Below are 22,513 nucleotides of genomic sequence, written 5' to 3'. Positions count from 1 at the left end.
CGTTCAATCACATACCTTTCATACCCAAGGTGTATTAACTGCCTCACCAGATTTCATTTCAGCAGAAAATAGTTTCTGCAATCACCTAGAACACTCTGCACACGTTGATTAAAATCAGCTACAAGCATCAAATCAACTTATTACGGTTCTGCGGAATTTCTCCCAACAAGCATATTTCTCGACTCCCGTGGGATCGGCCGAGTTGTGTCCAAATGTAAAACACCCTAGCTGAGTTTTCAAATTTAACTGACTTACACAAAATTAAGCTGACGGAGGTGCCAAATCGATTCCTCGTAACCTTACCGGTAATTCTCCTCAAAATTATTTGGTACCTCCACCAATACCAACCCCCCCCCCCCAGAAAGTTCAAACGTGATGTTTTTATCGTTTTGACAGCTAAAACAATGGAAAATAAATCAATGAGCACTTGATAATAATTATAATATCGGCATTAGGGTAATTGTTCCCTTCGTTGTGGTAGTACCTAATGTTGCGGTAGTGGCAATTGAGCACTTTTTCGGCTGAAATGTTACCAAAAGGCATTTTTAATAGATGTATTATGCTTAAATTATGAGATTGCACCATTTGTGTGCTTAAGATTTGCCCAAAAACCTATTTAAAAAAAAATTTCCTTGAAATTTTTGCTGCTGTGTTCCTATTGTTGCGGTAGTGTTCCTAATGTTGCGGTATCCCATATGATTTCAATGGGATACCGCAACAATAGGAACCAAAATTAAATTTTACTTCCATAATAGGAACAGTGTGCCTAATGTTGTGGTAAGCGATTTATGATCGAAAACAGAGAGAAACGATAGTTTTTATATTTTTCCAAGCAAATTTGGATAGAAAACTACCAACTAACGTTTTGCAACCCTTCATTAGATGGTACGATCATTGTTTTTAAAATGAATTTACATTAATACCACAACGATGGGCACACTTACCCTAATATCATTAATATTTCTAATACGAAATTGAGTGTCCCACCCCATGTCAGTGTTTGATTCTTATCATAAAATGTGCATATCATTCTGGCGGCCGTTCGTGCTCGTAAATACTGCATGTAAATGTAAGCGGGAAATATAATTTCTATGGATTTTCAAAAGCGAAAACTGCTTACAAATAACAACAAATATTATTGTATTTTTATTGGAACAACGATTCATTTGACGCCATTCTATTAATTGTATTTGTATTGTAAGAACAATGAAAAACATTAAGATATACATATTGTTATCTTTTGAAAATTGCCCTAAAAATGTCTCATAAAAACACAATACATTCTATTGTTTTTCGCGAAAAAATGTATGAAAATTTTCTCAAAATTTTATGGTTAAGATACATAACGACCACAATTTTTTATTGTAAAGGGCCATTTACCATTCGCCGAATGGTATAGAACAATAGGGGTGATGGTGAGTGTGCCGAGTAAATTACAATACGTTTAATGGTGAATATTTTTCGAAAAAATGGTGTTGTTACAATAAAATTTATCGTATTTTTATGACATTTTTTTATCAGGGAGGCCTTTTCATATGACATATCCGTGCATGCATTTGTTTACAACGGTTGAACAACAGCTACTAACACGGACTTGTCATTTCCACAGAAGTAGAACCCGAAAAATCAGCCGATTTAAGACGTCAAATGAAAAGGCCCGTTAGAATTCAATATATTTGGGTTAATTTTCCCAGGAAATTTTCGTGGTTTTCGTCTATTCAGCGATTAAAACGAAAATATTTTTCCTATGCCCGATGTTTCTGGCTGCGCCATTTTTTTTCCAAGGGTTTTGTAAAGGTCCCGGGATTTTCTTTTAAAAATTTCCCGGAACACAACACCTGTTTTTTTTGTTTCTATGTACGCCCGTGAAACTGTACGCAGACTGGCATCACTGGATTCGAGAGTTGGACTCTGCAAATTTGACGTTGAAATGTTTACAAATAAAACGATTTTGTGTTTCGCGGGTTCCACAACATCAGTTTGCTGAAGCAGTCATTTTCAGGATTTTCTTTTTTTTCAGTACGACTGCAGCGACCAACACGTTTGGTCGTGTTCCGCGGCGTGCTCGCCAGAAAGTAAACTCCATTGGAGTATAAACGAAAACTCGTTGGCAATATAGCGCTAGTTCGCTGCGCCATTTTTCCGCTCTTTGGCTCTGTGCAAAGAGCACCAGAATTGAGAAGAAGAAGAAGAGAAGAAGAAGGATTTTCTTTGAATAACTGAGCATTTTTTGGAGAGTTCAAGCACAATTTATATGAAAGTTTTGTAATTATCATACACCGTGTCGAATGAACCCTGCGGAAGTGGTCTGCCGGACCTGCCTGGCAGAATGCGTACCAATGATGAATCTCTTCACCAGCTGTGAGCTCCCCGCTCCAGTTCCTTCCTCAGCAGTAACCGAAGACGGCGAACAATCGCTCTCCGGAATGGGCACGCAAGTGGCCATTCAGCTGGGCAGTATTTACAGCGAATTGACGCAGCTTCCTCTAATTCAAGAGGAAGCGCCCCATTTTAGGCTGGGTGGCATTTCGTGCCATGTGTGCATCCGGTGCGTGGAACAGTTGAAGCAGTTCTATTTGTTCCGAAGTAAGGCGGTCAGGGCGTACGAAGAGCTGCAGACCAAGGCCAGCATAGCGGAGATCATTTGCCAGCTGGATCAGAGCTCGATCGGGAGCGTGCGGAACGATCGGCTGGAGGAGGACTTTGCCGAGGATTTGATTGCTGGGGATGGTGACCTGCAGGAACGGTTCAAGAAGCCACTGGCAGAGGGGGAGCAGCGATGCGAGATGTGCAAGAAAGTGTTCAAGAACAGGAAGATGCTGGCTAGGCATCAGGAGATCCATTCGAGCGAGAACAAGTACAAGTGCCGGTACTGCGGACGGTGGTTCCGGGCCAGAAGCAGCTGGTATAATCACGAGTTGAAACATAGGAATGCGATCGGGAAGGAGGAGAAGCTGGAGCGGGAGTTTCTTTGCGAAGTCTGCGCGAAGGGGTTCAAGACGAAGAAGCAGCTAAAGGATCATCTGGAGATTGTGCATCAGGGCGTGAAGCGGTACCATTGCGACATTTGTAAGAAGAGTTTCACCCGGAATGGGTCGCTGGCGGAGCACAAGCTGATTCAGCACGCGGGGATCAAGCAGTTTGCGTGCAACGTTTGCGGGAAGACGTTCGGAAAGGAGGATTCGCTGAAGACGCACCGTTCGATACACCTGGGACGGAGATTCCGGTGCGAGGTAAAACATCAGTTCTGTTATCATTCCATAAGAATCATCAATTGTTAATATTGTTCTAGGTTTGCTCGAAAACCTTCCTGAAGCGAGCTTTCTTGACGGCCCATGTGGCAAAGTATCACCCAACGGATGAAACTCCCAAGGTCAATTCGTGCGAAATTTGCAAAAAGGTTTTTAGTTCCTCTTCCCATTTGAAGGACCATCTGAAGATTCATTCCGATGAAAGACCGGAATCATGCAAGCTGTGTGGAGCATCCTTCCGGCAGAAGCAACAGTTGAAGGTTCACATGTACCAGCACTTGGGAAAGCCCTACAAATGTCAGTTTTGTACGGCGGCCTTCGGAATCCGTGCTCGCCTGATGAGTCACCTGTCGAAGAATCACGCAGCCGAAATACAGAACATGTCCCGGTCATCGGAACAGGAACCATTGGCAATGGTGGCGGAACCTCCGGACTTTGGCGACGGGGCAATCAACGAGGAGATACTGAACGAGATCTGCTGCCAAATCGATGCCAACCAGATCGCGCTGCAGAACATCATCGAGGACGACGGGGTCAATCTGATCTACAGCAGCAACGAGCATATCGTGTTCTTCGACGACGGGAACAACCTGCTACCGGAGGAGATCGACGGAGTGGTGGATGCCAGCACCATTGGCCAACTGTACGACTTCACCAAACAGGGGTACAACCTTCCCGAGGGGAACGACAATAAAGGCTAGGCAAGGCCATTCTTCAAAAGCTTGATCAAAATTATCTTGTTCTTGTACTTACTTGATCCGAACCTACTCTTTATTCGCCTTCTTTTCCTTCTTCGCCTTTTTCCGCACCGCCTCGCTCTGATCCAGATGGCTCTGGAAGAAGCTGGCCTCCTTCCGGGCCTGGGCGATCTCCGTCCGAAGTTTCTGCTTGTACACGGCTCGCTCGTAGGCCAACCGTTCGCTCAGGTGGATCCACTTGAACCGCGGCAGGTACTTCATGCTCCACAGGATATCACAGAACACCGACTTCTTCTTGGCGCTGATCGGTTTGGTGTTGAGGTGCTGGACGACCGCCTTGGCCACCCGCTTCCGTTTGAATTCCACCCAACCCTCGGTGTACCGCAGCATGGCACGCTTTCCTTTGGCCGTTTTCTTCTTAATCGCACCGTCTGAAAGATTTCATTATTAGTTTCTACGAATTACGTGAAAAAAATATACCAACCTTTCCGCTCCGGTTGCAAATAGATCCTCCCCACATCACCGTACGGTTCGAGCAGTTCCCTCAGAATCGTCACGTTCATATGCTTCGGAATCGACGAGATGTAGATGATGCCGGTTTTCTTCTTTTTCAACGGTGTGACCAGTTTTACTTTGCTGCGTTTAGGTTCAGATTCTTCCGATTCCGGTTCCGAGTCATCGTTTGCTTCGGAATTTTGCTCGCTCTCAGGTTCCGAATGGTCGCTCACGACATCTTCCTCGTCGTCGTCTTCGTCGCTTTCAGGCGGTGCAACGACGAGTTTCCGCTTCGGCGGCTCATCGTCTGATAGTGCCGCCTCTTCCCACTGGGAACCGTTCAGGGATTTCCGCTTCAGCTTTTTAGCAGATTTGACCATTATGGTGTCTTAGGTTTTTGCAGAAACACTTATAATAATTACAAAATAACAGTTCAAATTACACAAAAATTACGACTGTTCAAAAAATGCGACGGCGCGTGCACGCGTTGGGTTGACGTTTCCTTGTTTTGCTAGATTTTTTGCTTGATGATTTTGTAAATGTAAACAGGTGTCGTGTCCCGGGAAAATGGAACTCCCGGGAAAGTATTTATTCATTTTGACGTAGGACTACGTCTCAGTATTCTACACCCGGTGTCATTTCCACAATTGGGTTCTTTAGGGGTGTGGTAGTTTAGCAAACAGACAAATAGACGTCTCACTCTACTCACTTCCCATCGTTTCATTTTTTAACGGTTAAAGGGCTGTTTGCAGTTCAAGCGCTGTTTGCAGATCAGAAGGAATTTATCAGCCTATCTTGATGCTTAGGAAATTCCTTGCCTGAATCGCTCAAGAAACCGGTTTTTCTTTGATCGCAGTACGCAGTAGCGAAGAAATGACAGTTCAAATGGCGGTCACCGAAGAAAGTTTCTGTCAGGAATCACTCAAGAAGTTTCTTGAGCGATTCCTTTCGAACTCGAAACTACGCTTCAGAAGGAATTTCTCGGCCTATCTTGATGCTTGGGAAATTCCTTGCCTGCATCGCCCAAGAAACCGTTTTTCTTCCATCGCAGTACGCAGTTGAAAAGAAATGACAAATCAAATGGCCGGCACCGTAGAAACACAGATAAACAGACGTAACACTCTGATAATATACATCGTACATCGATTTAACGATTAGATTGAAAATTTGATAGTTGGCCAACCAGCCATCCGTGGCGCTCGCATCGATTTTGTTTGAGTTTGACGTTTGCCCACTACAGTCATGACCCGCTGGTTGGGAGCTTAATAGTTGGGTGACTTTTTAGTTGGGGCTCCGTTAGTTGAGCTGTCAGCCAACTAAAAAGTACCTGGATGTCATAATTCAATGTCAAACTGAAAATGACAACCAATCTGTAATTTCGAGGGGCGAGCTAATGAGTTTTTGGTTTCTTAAACTTTACTGATAATCAGTAAGAAGATTTTCTATTTCATATTTCTTTAAAATAAAACAATATGTACAATTACTTCGAAACAAATGCAAAACATCGGCAATTTTTATTTTGTCGATCATTGAAAGCGTTTTGTGCTTGCATTTTGGTCCGGGTGGTTTCATAAACATCTATATTTTCACTTCACCGACTAAAAATGGGTGAAAATAATTATTTATCGCATTGGCCATATATGTATCTTGCAAAACGTATCAGCTTTGCTCTAAATGTAAAACAAATTGAAAAATTTTACTTTTTACTTCCAACCTAAACATGATTTAAAAAACAATGCGCGTGCCCCTTGTGATGCTGTCACTTCACCCAACTAGCGAGTCGAATCCGTTGGTTGGGTGGAGGTTGTCGCTCAACGAGCGGGTTCCGACTGTACCTTCACCTAGTTGATGGTTGGCCAAACTCAGGCCTTTTGGCATTGGGCGAACATGTTGCGACTATGATTTGAATAGAAAAATGTTCGAAGTGCTACCACCGACTAAACCGACGTGCCACTCGATTCCGAGACTTGACCGAAACCATTACACGGTAAATTCAAATTGCAGTGATCGCTAGTGTCAAATTGAAAGTGACGTTTAGCCCGTCATGACATTTACACAGCCGGCGTCGCGGCGTCTCGATCGAACGCTGTGTAAACAAAAACACGTGATTGCCAGTATTGTCAATCTGTAGCTTTGCTTTGCCTCAGAATGGAGTATTACGGCAATTACGGGATGCTTAAGAATTTTAGGAAGCAATTAAGAATGTTATATTAAATGTTCCAGCCTGAAAATAAATCCAAACAGTGGTGGCTGTTACCATCTGCACGGTACATTCCCATCGGATTATGCAAGCGTCGCGACGATGATGCTGCTCCTGCTGCCGTTTTAGTGACGCTGACTGGGCTGACTGCTGTTTCAACTTTTATGTGAAAAAAGAAAATCTCCCAGAAGTCAATAGGACTTATATGAATTAGGCCTATTAATAAATTGTGCTTTCTAAAAATTAAGATATGAAATTGTGTTCTGGTAAAATCAGCAGAGTGGCTGCAGTATGACGAAGGCATGACCACCGACGACGGCGACGCCGCGGAATACAAACAAACACTCTACGTTTAAACCAATCAAAGTATGAAATTCTGTAAGATTACACAAGTTTACAAAATAAAACGAAAGTCGTGAACTTCTGTCAACGACCAAAATTTTTGAAGCACAATTTAGTGCTGATTTCGAAACCGACCTTCAAAAATTTTGAAGTAGAACAGTTTTCGAGTTTTAGCTCAATATCGAGTTTTGCAACTTTTCAAAATATATAATTTATCAAAATTCAAATATATTGCGTTTTGTTCAACCAATTTTAAATCTTTTTCCATAAATTAAAAGCTGAATACAATACTATTCGATCATCCGAATACAGGTTTTGCGTCAGATTGATGAAATTCAAGATATTGGCGAGTTTTAGGGACGATCTCCTTAAATATTAGCAAAATTCCCAAATTTTTTTGAAGAAATGTAAGAAAAAAACAACTTAAAAATTCTCTTTCGACGTTTATTTGACATATCATATGTAGGCGAGTTACAGTAAAAATTTCAGCTCAATCGGAGCATTGATTACGGAGAATGAGATGTTTGAAGTGAGCGACTTTGCTTAAAAATAGAACAAAAATCGATTTCAAATCATCAACCTTGTATGGAAAGTCGAAAAAATTTCCGCTCTACTGTAATTTTTTTCTTTCGCGTTTTCGAACTCAGGGCATGATTCTACACCAAAAATGATCATCAGCTTACCGAGTTCAAAAATGCTGTAAACTAGTGTTATTGAGTCTTTTACGCTCCTAAAAAAATTTGTTTTGAACATAGTTCGTGAATCTATCTTTTCTTAGTTTATCATGAGAACTTTTGGTAATTACATATTATAAAATAAACAGCATTATCCAATGTTTGAAGAATCTGTTCATTCCAGCACACCTATGGGTTGCGTTATTTAAGAGTGTTCGAAATATTTCGGCTAAAATAGTTCTGAACCAAAATCAACAGATGGCGCTAGTTTTCAACGGTTTTTATTTTAAAATTTCGGACGAGAATTTCATGAACCTTTGCACTAGCTGGCATGTCGGTTCGTCGGTGGTGCTACGTCTGTTTGTCTGTGGTAGAAAATTTCTGCCAGGAATCGCTCAAGAAGTTTCTTTGAACTCGAAACTGCGCTTAATTCAAATTAATCTGTAGTACGAAAATCACCCAATCATAGCGCTCGCATCGTTTTTGCTCCTGTTTGACGTATGCTCAGTACCGCCACCTACTTGACGGTTTGCGAAACACAGTGTACCGTCTAAGGGACGTTCAAAAATTACGTCCAAGATTTGGGGGAGGGGGGGGGGTCTAGAAAAATGTGACAGTACGTGTATAAGGTATAGGAAAATAGCATGACAGAGGGGGAGGGGGGGTCTAGAAATCCAGAAAAACGTTGGACGTAATAAATGAACCTCCCCTACTCCCGTTGGTTTGACCTCATCTAATCTGAACACTTTTTAATTTGACCCCCTCTAATCTACACATCGTTCAAACTAAAACTGGTTCAAACGTCATTCTGCCAAGGGGAATGACATATCCTTTTCTAACCGGAATATCCGCATTTATCCGTTTCTAACCGTCGCTAACCGTGTCTAACCGCTGCTCACTTAGCAGCTCGCTTAGCAACGGTTAGCGACGGTTAGAAACGGATAAATGCGGATATTCCGGTTAGAAAAGGATATGTCATTCCCCTTGCATTCTGCTCATGGAACGGGGTGAAACGGAACGCATGATCAAAACAAAACAGCAAAAATTATTACCATCAGTGTGTTTTTCGATGTCAACAGAGTTACTAGAAGTTCAAATTAAAAAACGAACTCCGTTGGACGTAAAAACTTGAAGTATTTTAGGCAAAGTACGTTTAATTGGCAAATTGAGAGATAAATTTGTGAAAAAATTACCACTTGTTTTGGTGGGATTCGAACCCACGACTCCGTTATCGCTAGTCCGGCGCTTTAACCAACTAAGCTACAGAACAAGTTACAACTCTGCAGAATAGAAAGTCAAACTGGATTCGAAGCACCACCCTAAACCGGGTCCGTCTTTCACAACTTTATCTCTCTTTCGGCTCTTAGATGCCAATCTCCCGCACTCTCGCGGCCTACCAACAACAAGTGTGCGCGTATTGTTTTAAGAATGTTGATATTGAAGCTCGACTGACACATACTTCGTCACCAACCATATGATCGGTGCAAACTCAGTATGCGTTGAGCGCTCAACGCGGACGGACGCACGGCCGTCCAACTGCGCTAGAGAGAACGCAGCTCATGTATGACAATGATTTTATTGCCCTTTTCCGGCTATACCAGTCGGCTAGTATGTCTGAAATAGACGTAAAAACTTGAAGTATTTTAGGCAAAGTACGTTTACATGAGGTATCGTTCAAACCAACGGGGGTAGACAAGGGGTAGACGTATTTAGCATTGGGCGATCGCATTTTCGTGACGATGATTTTAATCGCAATTTGTACCAAGATTTGTACCGAGTGCAAGGGGTAGTCACTCTACACACTTCATTTGTGCCAACGTTTTTTAATGTGCCAACCAGTATGCCCTGGTGTGCCCTAGTGTGCCGAGGTGCTAAGGTGCCGAGGACCAGCTTTCCACGCTTGTCAGAATGGCAGATGCACTGAACTGAAAACATGCTAAACTTAACTCAGCAAACATTGAATCCAAGGAAAAATGACCATTGTCATGAAAATCGCTTTCGCATGTTTTTCTGGTTATTTATATTTTGGACATCTTAATTGAAATTATTTATTTTATGTTTTAGGTTTATTCGAAGCATATATGCATATATCTACAGCATGATGTCCATAGATTCCTCCTCGTTAATAAGAAACTGCCAAAACCATCACTTTCTTTTATGGAATTGCCCAAATCTTCTGTTCTCATGTCACGACAGTCTGGTTAAATACCTTAGTCCTAGAGCGTACTAATCGGGAGGAAAGAACTTGAGTATTTTTGGTAGTTCCTCATGAGGGATTTTATCGGCCAAATTTTCTGTAACTAAGCCGTATAATTCAGTTTAGTTGGGGATGTTTTTATGTTTAATTGACCCCCATAACCCACATGACAAAGAGAACAAAACTGGCGAAACTTAAGTCCTCATACGTTGAACTTTTAGTACGAAATACGTAATAGGTAATTCTCGAAAAGTTTTGTAGGACAAATGTGGAGTTACCAAACTTTTACTATGATTCTAAAGGGTGGTAGGGGTAACGGGTAAAGACCTGTTCAGATAGAACAGATGGTAGTCCTTCGAGGTGAACCATAGACCTGATGTTGAAATGATAGTGTATTTCGGAGTTTTGACTTGATTGTCATTAGGAATAAATGTTCTCCAAACTCAAAATCCCGACCATCGTTTCTGAGATCAAGACGATTTAATTATTAAAATTAAAGCAACATCTGAGGTTGGTCAAACAAAGGCTCTTGTGGGAGTTATGTATTCACAAGCCTCTCGTGGGGATCAAGTATAATGCTGCTACGACGTAGTCTCCATATGATGACCGATTGACTAATTCATATCACCAAATTAATAAAGACAACAGTCCGTAATGTTGATTTTCGTTTTTGAACCTAAAATATGAAGAAAATAATGTAAAAGGGCAATGGAAATGTAAAAAAAGACAAATTCTTGCGAAGCGATTTTTACGTTTTGACAGCTGGACATTTTTTCCTGGTTTCAAAGTTTGCTGAGATGGTTTTCTCATAATTACAGTAAACTTTGAATATGAAGCCACTTACCAATTTACGGTCTTCTTGATCACCGGCCCAATCTGCGTCGGTAAATCCAGTCAGTGGCTGGTGGCTTTCATGTCTCTCGAACTTCATCGTCAATTGTTGTGATCCCTTCAAGTATCGCACCACCCGTTTCAGTGCTGTTGAGTGTCGTTCTCCAGGCTGCTGCTGAAATCTTCCAAGGTATCCAACCGAGAAGCAGAGGTCCAGTAATTGCCGGTAAGGTTGCTGGATTTCTTCAGTAGTATTCCGTTTCAGTTGTAGGCCTCTTTCCATTGGACTTCGAATTGAGTTGCTTTCCTTCATCCGAAACTTCTCCAGAATTTTCTCAATGGCAGTGCTCTGAGACAGAAGCATTCTTCCACTCGAGTGATCGTATTGAATTTTCATTCCAAGGAAGTGATTCACTCCACCGCTATTCGTCATCTTGAATTCCTGAGTCAGCTTGTTCTTCAAATCCTCGATTATGCGTAATTTGGGTCCAGCGATAAGGAGGTCATCAACATACAGCACCAAATAGATAGTTTCTTCATCGGTTCTTCCTTTCTGAACGTAGAGACAATAATCGTGCTTCAATCTCTGGAATCCGAGTTTCACCATGACACTGTTGAACTTTCTCGTTCCAGCAACGGGGGGATTGCTTAAGGCCATAAAGGGTTTTCTGCAGCTGACACACGTCACCAGGTTTAACCTTCCCGCCCTTCGGAACAGTCATGAAGATCGATTCTTGCAACTCGCCATGAAGAAAGGCGGTTTTCACGTCCATTTGATGGAAGCAGCATTTATTCTGAACTGCTAGCACAGTTCTAATGGTAGTTAGCTTCGTCACTGGTGCATACGTATCTTGAAAATCCACTCCAGGTTTCTGAAGATAGCCCTTGACAACGAGCCTCGCTTTATGCCTAATCGTATTACCGTTCTTGTCATGCTTCGTACAGAATACCCATTTGGACTGCAGCGGTCTTATTCCAGCAGGGCATCGAACCAGGTGAGTCCATAAGAAGAACGTCCAACATAGCTCTGGTTCTCACAAGTTCCTATCCTCATGCTTCCACGGATCAAGCGATGACAAAGACCGCCAGCTAAGAGTTGTGTGCTTAGCTGGAAGTGCACCCTGGGCACTGTTGTCCTTCTGACTTCAGCTAGATTGAGGAGGTACGACCCGAGCGTCTGTTTACCAAGGAGGTGCGGCTCAAACAGCGTCTGTTCTGGCATCCAGCGGCTGAGTAAGAAATGCTACATCACGCCCAGCTAGATCCAAGGTGGTAACTCCATCAGCGTGATCGTCCTAGTGTTGGTTGGGATGTTAAACAGAACTGGCACGATGGTCCTCCGGCGAGACAGGAGTGTTGGTGTAGTAGGCCCAATAAGCCACCCGTAAAAATCCCCATTGCGAATAACATAGGAGAAAATACGACTCGATACAATCGGCAAAGACCCACGCGACGAAATAAAGACTACTATTGGAAACTTAGAACATGGAATTGCAAGTCACTAGGTTTCGCAGGATGTGACAGGATAATTTACGACGAACTACATCCCTGCAACTACGACATCGTGGCGTTGCAGGAACTTTGTTAGACTGGATAGAAAGTGTGGAAAAGCGGGCATCGAGCGGCTACCTTCTACCAAATCTGTGGCACCACCAATGAACTGGGAACAGGATTTATAGTATTGGGCAAGATGCGACAACGTGTGATCTCGGGTGGCAGCCGATCAACGCAAGGATGTGCATGTTGAGAGTTAAGGGCCGTTTCTTCAACTACAGCATCATCAACGTCCACTGCCCACACGAAGGGAGACCTGATGACGAGAAAGAAGCGTTCTACGTGCAGTTAGTGCAAACATACGATGGTTGCTCGCCGCGTGACGTGAAAATCGTTGTCGGCGACATAAACGCGCAGGTACGAAGGGAGGAAATGTACAGACCGGTAATCGGCTTAAACAGCCTGCACCTTGCTTGTAATACAATTTCCCACCTTGGCGATGCCATTAAAATTTCACAAAATGTGCTGCATTTAAATTATTTTATGAAATGCCTATAGTTGTTCTTCAAAAAAGAAAGGCAAACATTGCTCCCCCACACTGGCTTTGATGCTGGACGCTGCGTTGCAGTGCGTCAACTTTGAAAATTTCCAAAGTTTAGAACGACTTCAGCTTTTTTAGTACAATGACGTCACGCAACGCATCATTGTGGCTTGTGCCATTGCTTCAAACCGAGCTGTCAATTGAAGTTGAAGTCGAAGTCGACGCAGCATTGTGGCTGGCTCCCGCTTTATGGGAGCTCGCTTGTAATGCTTGTAATAGTGAGATGTGACCAAACACGGATCGCACGCACACGAAGTATCTTCTTCCACACCTTAATTAGACTCTCATTGAATGAAACAATGAGCCAGGACAAAATTTTCCCGGGAACCCGAACCCACTAGCGTTTGCAACCGCCAAATCGATGCATTTCGTCACCCGCACCGCGCGGTTTGTTTTGAACGCTTTCCGTTGCTGGAACCGTTCGTTTGTTTTCAACCGTTGCGAGCCGCTAAACGTTCGAAACGTCGAAAACGCGGCGGCCGCCGCGAGGCGACGAGACGACGAACGTTTTTCGAATCAGTCCGTTTTGTGAGCTCGCCGTTGAAGGACGTGTCCGTGTGTTTTCTCGTGTCTGTTGTGGTGCTGGGGTCGTTCCTTCTCTCCTTACTTTCCTGCGTTCATCAAAAAAATATTGGCCGATTCAGCCACAGAATGTAAAATGTAATCCGGTTGCGCGTCGGTTTTAAGTTGAAAAATTTAGTGGAATCCGCGGAAAATAGACCGTCGTAGTTAGTGAAATAGTGAAGTGAATCGGGGAAGTGCGTGCAAACAAAGTCGCAAGTGAGGAATTTTCCAAGAGTGATCATTGCTTTTGCGATCAGCTCAGCACAGCACCAAGCAAGCACAAGCAACGGGCGGCAGGTGGTTTTTCGTGTGTTCTCGCGAGGATCAGCGACGAGAATGTTTGAGTGTGTGCGTGTTGCTGTTGCAATTATCAGCGTCATTGCATCCCTTCGTCGGATGCGTGGCGCCCCGAGTAAAAATATTTGAAAATTCTAAGCCGGGTGCGGTTGAGGGGCTAGAAGCCTAAAAGTTTACCTGGTGAGAAGGATGATTGTGTGAGTGTGCGTGAACAGCGACTGCAACAAATCGGATTAGAACCGACCTGGTGGATGTGCTGGTCTGCTGAAAACAGTGAAGATTGAACTCGGAAGTTTTTTGTTTGGCTTTTACTGGGTTTCTAGAATGATTGATTCGGTAAAAGGGGCAAAATAATCGTAGCAGTCAGTGCGCAATTCAAACATCGATTGTTATGGCAACGCAGTAATCAACAATCGCGAGGGCAGGTGCTAGAAGCGAAATGTCAACCGCCGTCTTGAGTGGCTTCAACAGTCAGTGCAATTTTGTGTTTTTCATTCAATTTGTTTCCGATATTCAGTGAGTGATTCGATAATGAAGCAACAGCGATGATGAGCCATTAGATGTTATTGTTGGCCAGCAGTTATTATCCGCAAGTTGAAGTTACGTTTTGTGTGGTCACCGTGATTAATGAGAATGTTGAGCAGTGAGTAGTGATTCCTTGCTTTATTTGATTTGCGAAGAGATTGGATTTCCGCAGTAGGAAGAGGGCAAAGGCACCAGATTTCGGTGCCAGTGAACCACGGAAGAGCGAAACTTAAGAAATCAGCGTCGAGGGACCAGGAGCAGCGACCACAAACATGAAGGTTACGGTGTGTTTCGGACCAGCACGGTTCGTGGTTCCGTGCCCTCCGGGGACGACCGTGAGGAAACTGGAACAGGAGGCCATTGTTCGATACAAGAGAAAGGTAGGTCGAGTATTGATTTACGGATAAGTTTAAGAATTCTAGAGATTTTCCAGGTTCAGATAGCTGCGACGTTTCCTGGCCTTGTTGTTTACGATTCGGACTTAGCGAAATCGTCTTTCCATAGATAGTGTAATTGAATTCGAAATGTGGTTTCGCGCGCTTTAAAAAGTGCTAATTTATGACGCTAGTGGGATTCCTCTAAGAGTTTCTTCTGAGATTGCTGAAGAGCTTTTATCTGGGATTCCTCCAGGAGTTCTTTCCGGGATTCTTCCGAGGAATCCTTACGGAACTCTTACAGGAACTTCTTCCAGAAATCATCCAGAGATTCCTTCCGTGAGGTCTTTCAACAGTTATATGGAATTCCCAGAACGTCTGGGATTTGTTTCAAGATTCCTCCAGGAATCTCCATACTGCGCTTGGAGTTGTTGGAAGCTCTGCTTGAAGCGATACTGTCAGACGCGTACATGGGCACCCCCCACAGTATTTCGTCCCTTATCGCGTTAATGCAGGGCTCTGGCGTGGTGGACTTTTTTTCTCGTGCAACTCGTGGGATTTAAGAATGAAGTCTAATCAAAATCAAAAACAAACATCAGGAGATAGTTGTAGTGGCGAGACTAATCCCTTCGCAAGAAGTGGTAGGAGCGGGAAGCTGCGCACGCAGCTCCAGCGTGGGAGCTCCGATCCGCTCCCCGGCAAGCCATCCGGTGGAGATACTGGACGGAGCGTGGTTGTTGAGGGCCATCAACCAAAAAAGAGAAGGACGTCCCGCAATCGAGGTGACTGAGCAGCAGCTTGGCAAGATCATCGACTTCGCGTCCACGATGTCCAACATTAGTAAGGACCTGGAAACGGCCCTATTGCGACTTCGTAAGTCGATGGACGATGCCAAGCAGGATCACGTGAAACTCGTGAAGACTGCAGTAGCGGCAGAACCGGTGAAAGTAAAGGTTACGAAGTCTACCCAGACGGAGGCCTTCACTTTCGCAGGAAGTCCAAAAGGTGTGGCGGATATGACTGCTCGTGATAAGCACTCGCAGAGGCTTAGTCAGGCTTAGGCAGCAGTCAGAGGAGGAGCTGTCTGGCGGTGCCCGCAAGGCCAGGAGAATACCAACCCCGAAGGTCGTCAGTAATACCGGCAAGGTGGACCCCAGCCAGGCGTCCAGAAAGCTGGAAATGTTGTTAGGTCCTCAGCAACAAAAGAATAGGGCGAACCAAGCGAAGGACCCCCCTTGGACGAAGCTCGAGCGGAAAAAAAAGAAGAAAAAGCCGCACGTCGAGGAAGTCAGGGACGTCAAACCAAGGCGTAAAAGAGTAGGTGCCAAGCGCGAGAAAGGCGATGCGCTCGTCATCAAGATCGAACAGTCTAAGTACACGGACGTCTTGAATGTGATGCGAAACAACGCAAGCTGAGAAGCTGGCTTTATTCCAGTTCTGACGTTACGTAAAGAAGATAAAGAAGTAATTAAACCATGGCGACGTCATCTCTCCAGTATGCGAGATGCGATCGACCTCCGACCACCGTTCAACCTTGAAATTCCCCCATCGCCATCGGAGGCAATCACAGAGGAGCTGGTCGCGCACTAGCCATAAGCAAACACAAGGCTCATCATCCATCGTCATCATCGCAGCACACACAATCCCCCGTTGTTGGTTGGCAGAAGGGTTCCGCCGTGCGGGATCCCCCATCGAACCCATCAACCCCCTGTCGTTAGCCATTGCTGCTGGTCGTCGTTGAGATCACACTTGCAGCAACCCCAGCCAGCATACACATAGGTACGCTTGCGGTTCGTATTTTGTCTGTTGTCGTCGTTCGGACCAACGACCGCTCGAGAGAATCCGTTTCAAACGAACCAACTCAACAACAACCCAAAACGAACAATGATGCGCCGCTACATATTTGTTTTCGTCGTACTCGGCCGTCGTGCCGATGCGATGATGTAAATGTTGAGACACTCCGACGAGTCTCTGACTCAACATCGCGAGTAGCATCAGCCCAGCCAGGCAGAGAAGAGCCCAAATATTTCCTCCCAAATTGTGGGTCCGAGAAAAGAAAAAAAAACGCACGAATAAGATATAAAAAACATCCCGAACGGAGAGACCCCATTGCTGATGGCCGCAGCAACATTCATCCATCCCTATCCTCACCGCAGTCGTCGTGCACGTAGCTGTTCGAGTGTATTGAACAGGGCTGGTGCCGACTCGATTTTCTCTACCAAATAAAATGTTCCTCCAGGAAATTGCTTCTGGAGATTTCTCCAGAAATTTTATCCTGGATTTTAATTTAGGAATTCCATCTGCTTGTTACTCCAAAAATGCCGTTTAGGATTCTGTTCGGACGGGTAAAAGTAAAACCTTTTTGTAGCAAACCAGTTTTATTGGGTGTAGCTCAAAACTGAAATAATGTAGATTTATTTATCATTAGCAACAAATATTCAATAAATTTTAGAATGTTTCCAACTCACATTGATGGTTTCTCTTCGCACTTCCAAATCCGAACAATAACTTCAATAAGCGACTACAACCTGAGGATTCATATAAATTCATATCATTAGTGACACAAGAGTCTAGTATGTATTAAGAAAAGGATTACTCACAAATTGTAGGAACTAATTATTATAATAAAGAAAAGAATTAAATTTAGGGATAACAAACTTGACACGCTATCAAATTTACTCCAAGTAGCCTTTTCGTTTTCTTTCCATTTGTCTTCATCATCTGCTTCCACCTGTCAAAGAATCTGTCAGAAGGTCTGTCACTTTTCCGTAGCTAATCCAGTGTCGAGCGCAGTGGTGCCATCAGATTCCTTTAGGAAATCCTAGTGGAGATTCATCCAAGTTTCTTTTTTGGATTTCTTCAGGAAATCTATCAGAAGCATCTTTAGGGATTCCTACAGGAGATTAGTATAGTAGTTTAGTTATGTTTACGAGTTGGATCCAGGAATTTGATCTAGGAATTTCTTCGAAAATTCCTTGCGGAATCTCTGAAGGAACTTCTAGTAGATTCCCAGAAGAGCTTCAGGAGGATTGCTAAAAAAAATTCCCGAAAGAATTTCAACAAATCCTGCAAGATTCTCTGAAGGAACTCTGATGAATTCTTATATTTTCAGAAGAAACTACTGGAAGATTTCCAGAAATAATCCCTGGGAGATTTCCATAAGGAATACCAAGAGGGCTCAGAATAAATTTCTGGAGAATTTTGAAGCTAAAAGACTTGCAAAACGTACTCCTGGATGGCTTTCACAATGAACTTCTGGAGGATTTTCAGAAGGAACCTTTGGAGCATTCCCAGGAATAAGTACCGTCGTTGGGGGTGAGAATGGGTCAAAAAAGGATACTCAAAAATTGTTTGTTAAATAACAAATGCAATTGAAGTCGGAATAACTTTTTATTTGGTATGTATACTCTTCTATGTGGTAATGAAAGTTTAGCAAGAAAGTATCACATTATATGAATTACTTACTAAACTACAAATGATTGAAAATTGACCCAATCTCACCCCTTAGAGGGGGTGAGAATGGGTCAAAGTATTCGAAGTCACCTATCTAAGAATATAAGTTAGTTTTATTGATCATATCTAGTAAATCTATTTAAAATACAATGTAACCATGACGAATAAAAATTTAGGTAATTTTAAAAGATGATAAATCCACCTAAAAGGGCTAATACAACCGAAAAAATGGTTGAAATTTGATAAAATAACGTTCGTATGTTGTATCCAAGTTGTATTGTCATTTTTAGCCACCATAGTCATCCTCATTTAAAGTTTCAACCTCCAAGTGAGGAGGGAAGAAGCTTACAATGAGGGAGGGACGCATTGAAAGATTGATTGAAAAAAAATGATATTTTTAGTATACTGCATAAGAAATGTTTAACCAAGCCCTCCGTTAAAAACTCTTATGTACATGATCATTGGCCTCTCAAGATAGAGGGTCGTTCAAATATTATGTTATACAACATTTCACATTATTAGACCCTCTCTCGCAATAACATTTAAACGAATATGCAGTACACTAAAGGCTAGATGATAATAAGAGGAGCTGTCCAAACGCATGGGTGTATTTTTATAAATGATTTAAGTCACTAAACGTATGAACACACTCGCTTGACGCTTCTTCGACGTGCTTTTATGAAGATACGGTAAACATGGCACCACTTTAAAGTCAAATGGGGACTGGATAACAAGTTGAATTTATAGTTAAGGTTATGTGCAGTCGATAACTTGCTTGACCCAATCTCACCCCCATTCTTAATATTTAGACATAGGGTCGAAAATATTGAATTTTTAAATAAAAAGTGCATTGACAGCCCACTTTTTTCGTTGCATCAACCAGATAATACCTACAGCTAACTACTTATAAGAAAATTTATGGTTAGGTGCTTGTGTGGAACATTGCGAAGGAGAAATTTTTTCAGAGTCATTTATTAGTAGTTTCATCACATAAGTTTGACCACAAATTTAACAAAAAACGATTATTGTAAAACATCTTATTCTGCATCATGACGTTTAAAAATATCTCCTCTTTGAAATAATATAAAAACTTGATGAAATGTCACGAAGAAATTCTGCCGGAACCCATGAAGAAACTCCTGGAGAATTGAAGAAGGGATTGCAAAAAAGAATCTTGGAAGAACTTTTGAAGAGAAACATTTTGAACAGTGGCGTTGCGTAACCTCACTTTTTACCTGTGCACCAAGTATAAATGCTTGAATTATTTAAACAAATTTGCTTGTAACAATTAGAAAATGACGAAAATGACTGCTTTCACTCATCTCTATTTAGATTTTGATCATAAATCCCCTGCAATTGCAAGTTTTAGGGTCGGTGCACAGGTAAAAAGTGAGGTTACGCGACGCCACTGATTTTGAAGAAAATCTCGGGACAACTTGTGGAGAAATTTCAGAGGTAACATCTAGGTGAATCTCAAAAGCAACTATTGTAGGAATTCCAAGAGGATCATTTGGTTAAAACCCATAATGAGTTTCGATTTCTTGTTGGAACTCGTGAAGGAATCTCCGTAGAAGCTCCAGAAATAATTTTAAAAAGGAACATCTGGGTTGGAACAAACTTCTGCAGAAATTCCTGAGATGAAAAACTCTTTCTTCGATAAATTCTCATTGAATTCCAAGAGATAGCCAAGCGAAATGGTACGAGATAACATAAATGAATCTCAGGAACACTCTTAGAGGAGTCGTAGTTCTGGAGGACAGATTGCATAGAAAATGCATTTCTTCCTTAACCCTCTAATACCCAAATTTTTGATTTTGATCTAAATATCATTTTTCGTCATCTAAAATCGATTTAAACATGTTTTGGAAGATGATTCTTTTTAATTCTCGATTTCGTGAATTTCAGTTTTTGATTTTTCTAATTTTTATTTTTGAACATCCCTACAGTTTTATATTTTTCCCGGAAGCCTATCTGGGGTACGATTTTTTTGAGATGAAAACATTTTGAGATTTTATGATAATTGTTGAAGTATTTTTATTTTAATTTTTTCCATAGGAAATTTTATTTCCCGTGTAATTTTAAGGAAAATAATTTTAGAGTGTATTCAAATCCCTTAAACTATAAAACTAGGATAGAATGATTTGGGAAAAATTTAAAACATGTTAATTGTAGCGATTCAATGCGAAATAAACAATGACTTCTAGAAGGTGACTAAAACATCAATTTTTCATTGATTTTAAAAAAATGTAAATACGCTTTAAAATACACCTAAAACCATTTTGAGATATACAAAACAGTCCTAAATATCAGCCAAAAATATGAAAAAATTGATTTTCCACGAAACAAAAATTACAAAAATGCTCAAACTATACCCCGTCTAAAGGCCCCTGGCCAAGATCACAGGGTTTGACGGTATTAAAGTGAAGGATGTTAATTGTAATTCTTGTAATGAAAATATCACCTTTAACACTTTAATGCGCCTCCAACGGTTCATTGCGAACCGGCTGCTACAGATGGAGTATGGCTGATTTATCAGAAATGCTCGATATACAGGAGGAACCTGCTGGGGCCTAGTAGTTTCTATACCCAGGAAACAGTTCCGGTCGATTGAGTCTAGGAGGGTACCGAGAGTCGTTGTGAATCATAATGAAAATATTTGTGTTTTGTGACGGGTCTCGGAATCTTTTTTGAGTCAGCAGACTTTGAACTGTTGCATGGGCTTCCCACTATTTGGTTAATTTTAACAAATACACTAAAAAAAATCAATTCAAATATGAAAGAATTAGTAGTATCTCGTGTATTCAATTTGCTAATACATAGGTCTCAACATCTGATGTGCTTTCGTGATTTAATTTTCTCTTTAATTATTTTTATATCTGATAGTTTTGTGAGTAAACCCTAATATGTTTCATGCCTAGTGCTTAATGATATTTTCTTGCGATATCAATTCAAAATAACTAAAAAACTAATAGTGGGAAGTGCAGCATTTAATAGTGCATGCTTATAGATTCGAAGCTAACGTGTGATCAAGACGAAATCGACAAAAACTGACTACTTCGACTTTGACTAACGTAGACTATTTATGACAAATTAGATTTTTTTTTACATTTTTCGGCTGTATGGAAGGTTTTCTTTAATTTTGACCTATTTGGACCTTTCTGATAGTGCTAGGGATGTGGACGAAATACAACTTGCAAAGATAAAAAAAACATTACTAAAACAGAGATCAACAAAAATGGACATAAGAAATACATCGACCATCTAACAGATTATAGGCACACCAAAGATTACTGAACTATATGGCAGACCATAAATTTGAACAATAACATTATTTAAACCTAGACATGACAAAAAACACAAATACAAAATCGACCAAATGACAATAAACCGAAACTTTCACACCTTCTACCGTAATCTTCTGAATCAGTACGCAACAGTGTCTTACTGGACGACATGTCCGTGCACGGCTGGTGAACTGCTTCTGAAGGAATACGTTCTCTATCCTATCCAAAGGCCTAGTGAACTGTCGTTGTCCGCGCAAACGCATCGTGCTCTTCCATATAGACGCGAGACGATTGTGCACACAGTGATGGGAGAGGTTTCTACGTCCCTCGGCGTGCCGCTAGGAACCTTTCAAAAAAAAAAAAAAAAAAAAAAAAAAAAAAAAAAAAAAAAAAAAAAAAAAAAAAAAAAAAAAAACTATACCCCGTCTAAAGGCGGGGTTGGGTATTAGAGGGTTAAGGTATGCCAGAAGAAACTTTCAAAGGTATCCTGAAATTTTTCTTTGTTAAAATACCTATTGCAATTGTGCTCCTTAATTGGATCATTCCGAAACGTGTATCATTCTGAAAAGCGTCGTTTTGTCTAATGGAACTTGTTACGGTCCCTATGTATCTCATATGCATGACAAAGCTTTGCTTATAACAATTCCTCTAGGAGTTCTTCTAGGAATTGCGGGAGGTTCCTCCTAAAATTTCTATGGGAGTTCCTTAAGGAATTCCTCGCGGGAATACCCCTAGGAGTTTCTGTGAGAATTCCTCTTAAAATTCCACCGGAAATTCTTCTAGAAATTCCTATTGAAATGCTGGGAGCTTTCTTCGAGATTTTTTTTAGGAGTTCAACTGGGATTTTTTCTAGGAGTTCCATTAGAGGTTATTCCAGGAACTCCTCTTGTAGTTCCACTACGTATTCCTCTAGGAATTTTCTAAGAAACACTCCGAGAATTCCTTCAGGAGTTCCACCTGAAACCCCTTTAGAAGTTCTCCGGGAATTGCTGAAGGAGTTCCATCGGCAACTATTCCTCATTCTCAAGTTCCACCAGAAATTTCTCCAGAATTTTCATTGGGAATTGCTCTAGAAGTTTCACCAAAAAATTCTTCAGAAGATCTACTGGAAACTTCTTAAGGAGTTTTTATGAAGTTTCTACAGGAGCCCTGGAAATTCCTCTAGGAATTTCCCGGAAATACCTCCATGGCTTCCGCATGAATACACCCAAGAACTCTACGTTTCTTTACCAT

The 22,513-nt window shown here is 41.8% G+C and overlaps 3 protein-coding genes across 6 annotated transcripts in view; 2 read left to right on the top strand and 1 right to left on the bottom strand.

Annotated features, from left to right (window-relative positions):
* Positions 1-1,967: 1,967 nt before the first annotated feature.
* On the top strand, positions 1,968-3,986 carry LOC115256450 (zinc finger protein 480-like). The gene is made up of 2 exons (XM_029855066.2): positions 1,968-3,233; positions 3,293-3,986. Exons 1-2 carry the CDS (start codon positions 2,289-2,291, stop codon positions 3,950-3,952), a joined length of 1,605 nt encoding a protein of 534 aa, XP_029710926.2. The 5' UTR covers positions 1,968-2,288; the 3' UTR covers positions 3,953-3,986.
* Positions 3,987-4,000: 14 nt separating this feature from the next.
* Positions 4,001-4,941, bottom strand: LOC109431142 (activator of basal transcription 1-like). The gene is made up of 2 exons (XM_019707338.3): positions 4,434-4,941; positions 4,001-4,380 (listed from the first exon to the last, which is right to left on the bottom strand). The coding sequence occupies exons 1-2, from the start codon at positions 4,822-4,824 to the stop codon at positions 4,016-4,018; spliced, it is 756 nt and encodes a 251-aa protein (XP_019562883.3). The 5' UTR covers positions 4,825-4,941; the 3' UTR covers positions 4,001-4,015.
* Positions 4,942-13,295: 8,354 nt separating this feature from the next.
* Positions 13,296-22,513, top strand: part of LOC109415741 (partitioning defective 3 homolog) — a 330,408-nt gene continuing 321,190 nt past the window's right edge. The window contains exons 1-2 of one of the 4 annotated variants that reach the window (XM_029855490.2): positions 13,296-13,563; positions 14,162-14,549. In XM_029855490.2, the coding sequence (XP_029711350.2) occupies positions 14,442-14,549 (108 nt within the window). In that variant the 5' untranslated portion in view covers positions 13,296-13,563; positions 14,162-14,441. Of the gene's footprint in view, positions 13,645-13,967; positions 14,550-22,513 lie in introns of all 4 variants that reach the window. The other 3 variants (XM_062844044.1, XM_029855491.2, XM_062844053.1) reach the window with 3 other exon arrangements.

Source organism: Aedes albopictus, chromosome 1 (assembly GCF_035046485.1).
Source record: "Aedes albopictus strain Foshan chromosome 1, AalbF5, whole genome shotgun sequence".
NCBI classification, from domain to species: domain Eukaryota; kingdom Metazoa; phylum Arthropoda; class Insecta; order Diptera; family Culicidae; genus Aedes; species Aedes albopictus.
Note: the sequence above shows the minus strand (reverse complement) of the source record. Positions and strands in the feature narration are given on the sequence as shown.

Bases quoted from the DNA above. Each gene is read 5' to 3' on its own strand.
- LOC115256450 (XM_029855066.2), top strand. From the start codon at position 2,289: ATGAACCCTGCGGAAGTGGTCTGCCGGACCTGCCTGGCAGAATGCGTA. The intron at 3,234-3,292 runs GTAAAACATCAG...ATATTGTTCTAG, and splicing joins GACGGAGATTCCGGTGCGAG to GTTTGCTCGAAAACCTTCCT.
- LOC109431142 (XM_019707338.3), bottom strand. From the start codon at position 4,824: ATGGTCAAATCTGCTAAAAAGCTGAAGCGGAAATCCCTGAACGGTTCC. The intron at 4,381-4,433 runs GTTGGTATATTT...GAAATCTTTCAG, and splicing joins TTTGCAACCGGAGCGGAAAG to ACGGTGCGATTAAGAAGAAA.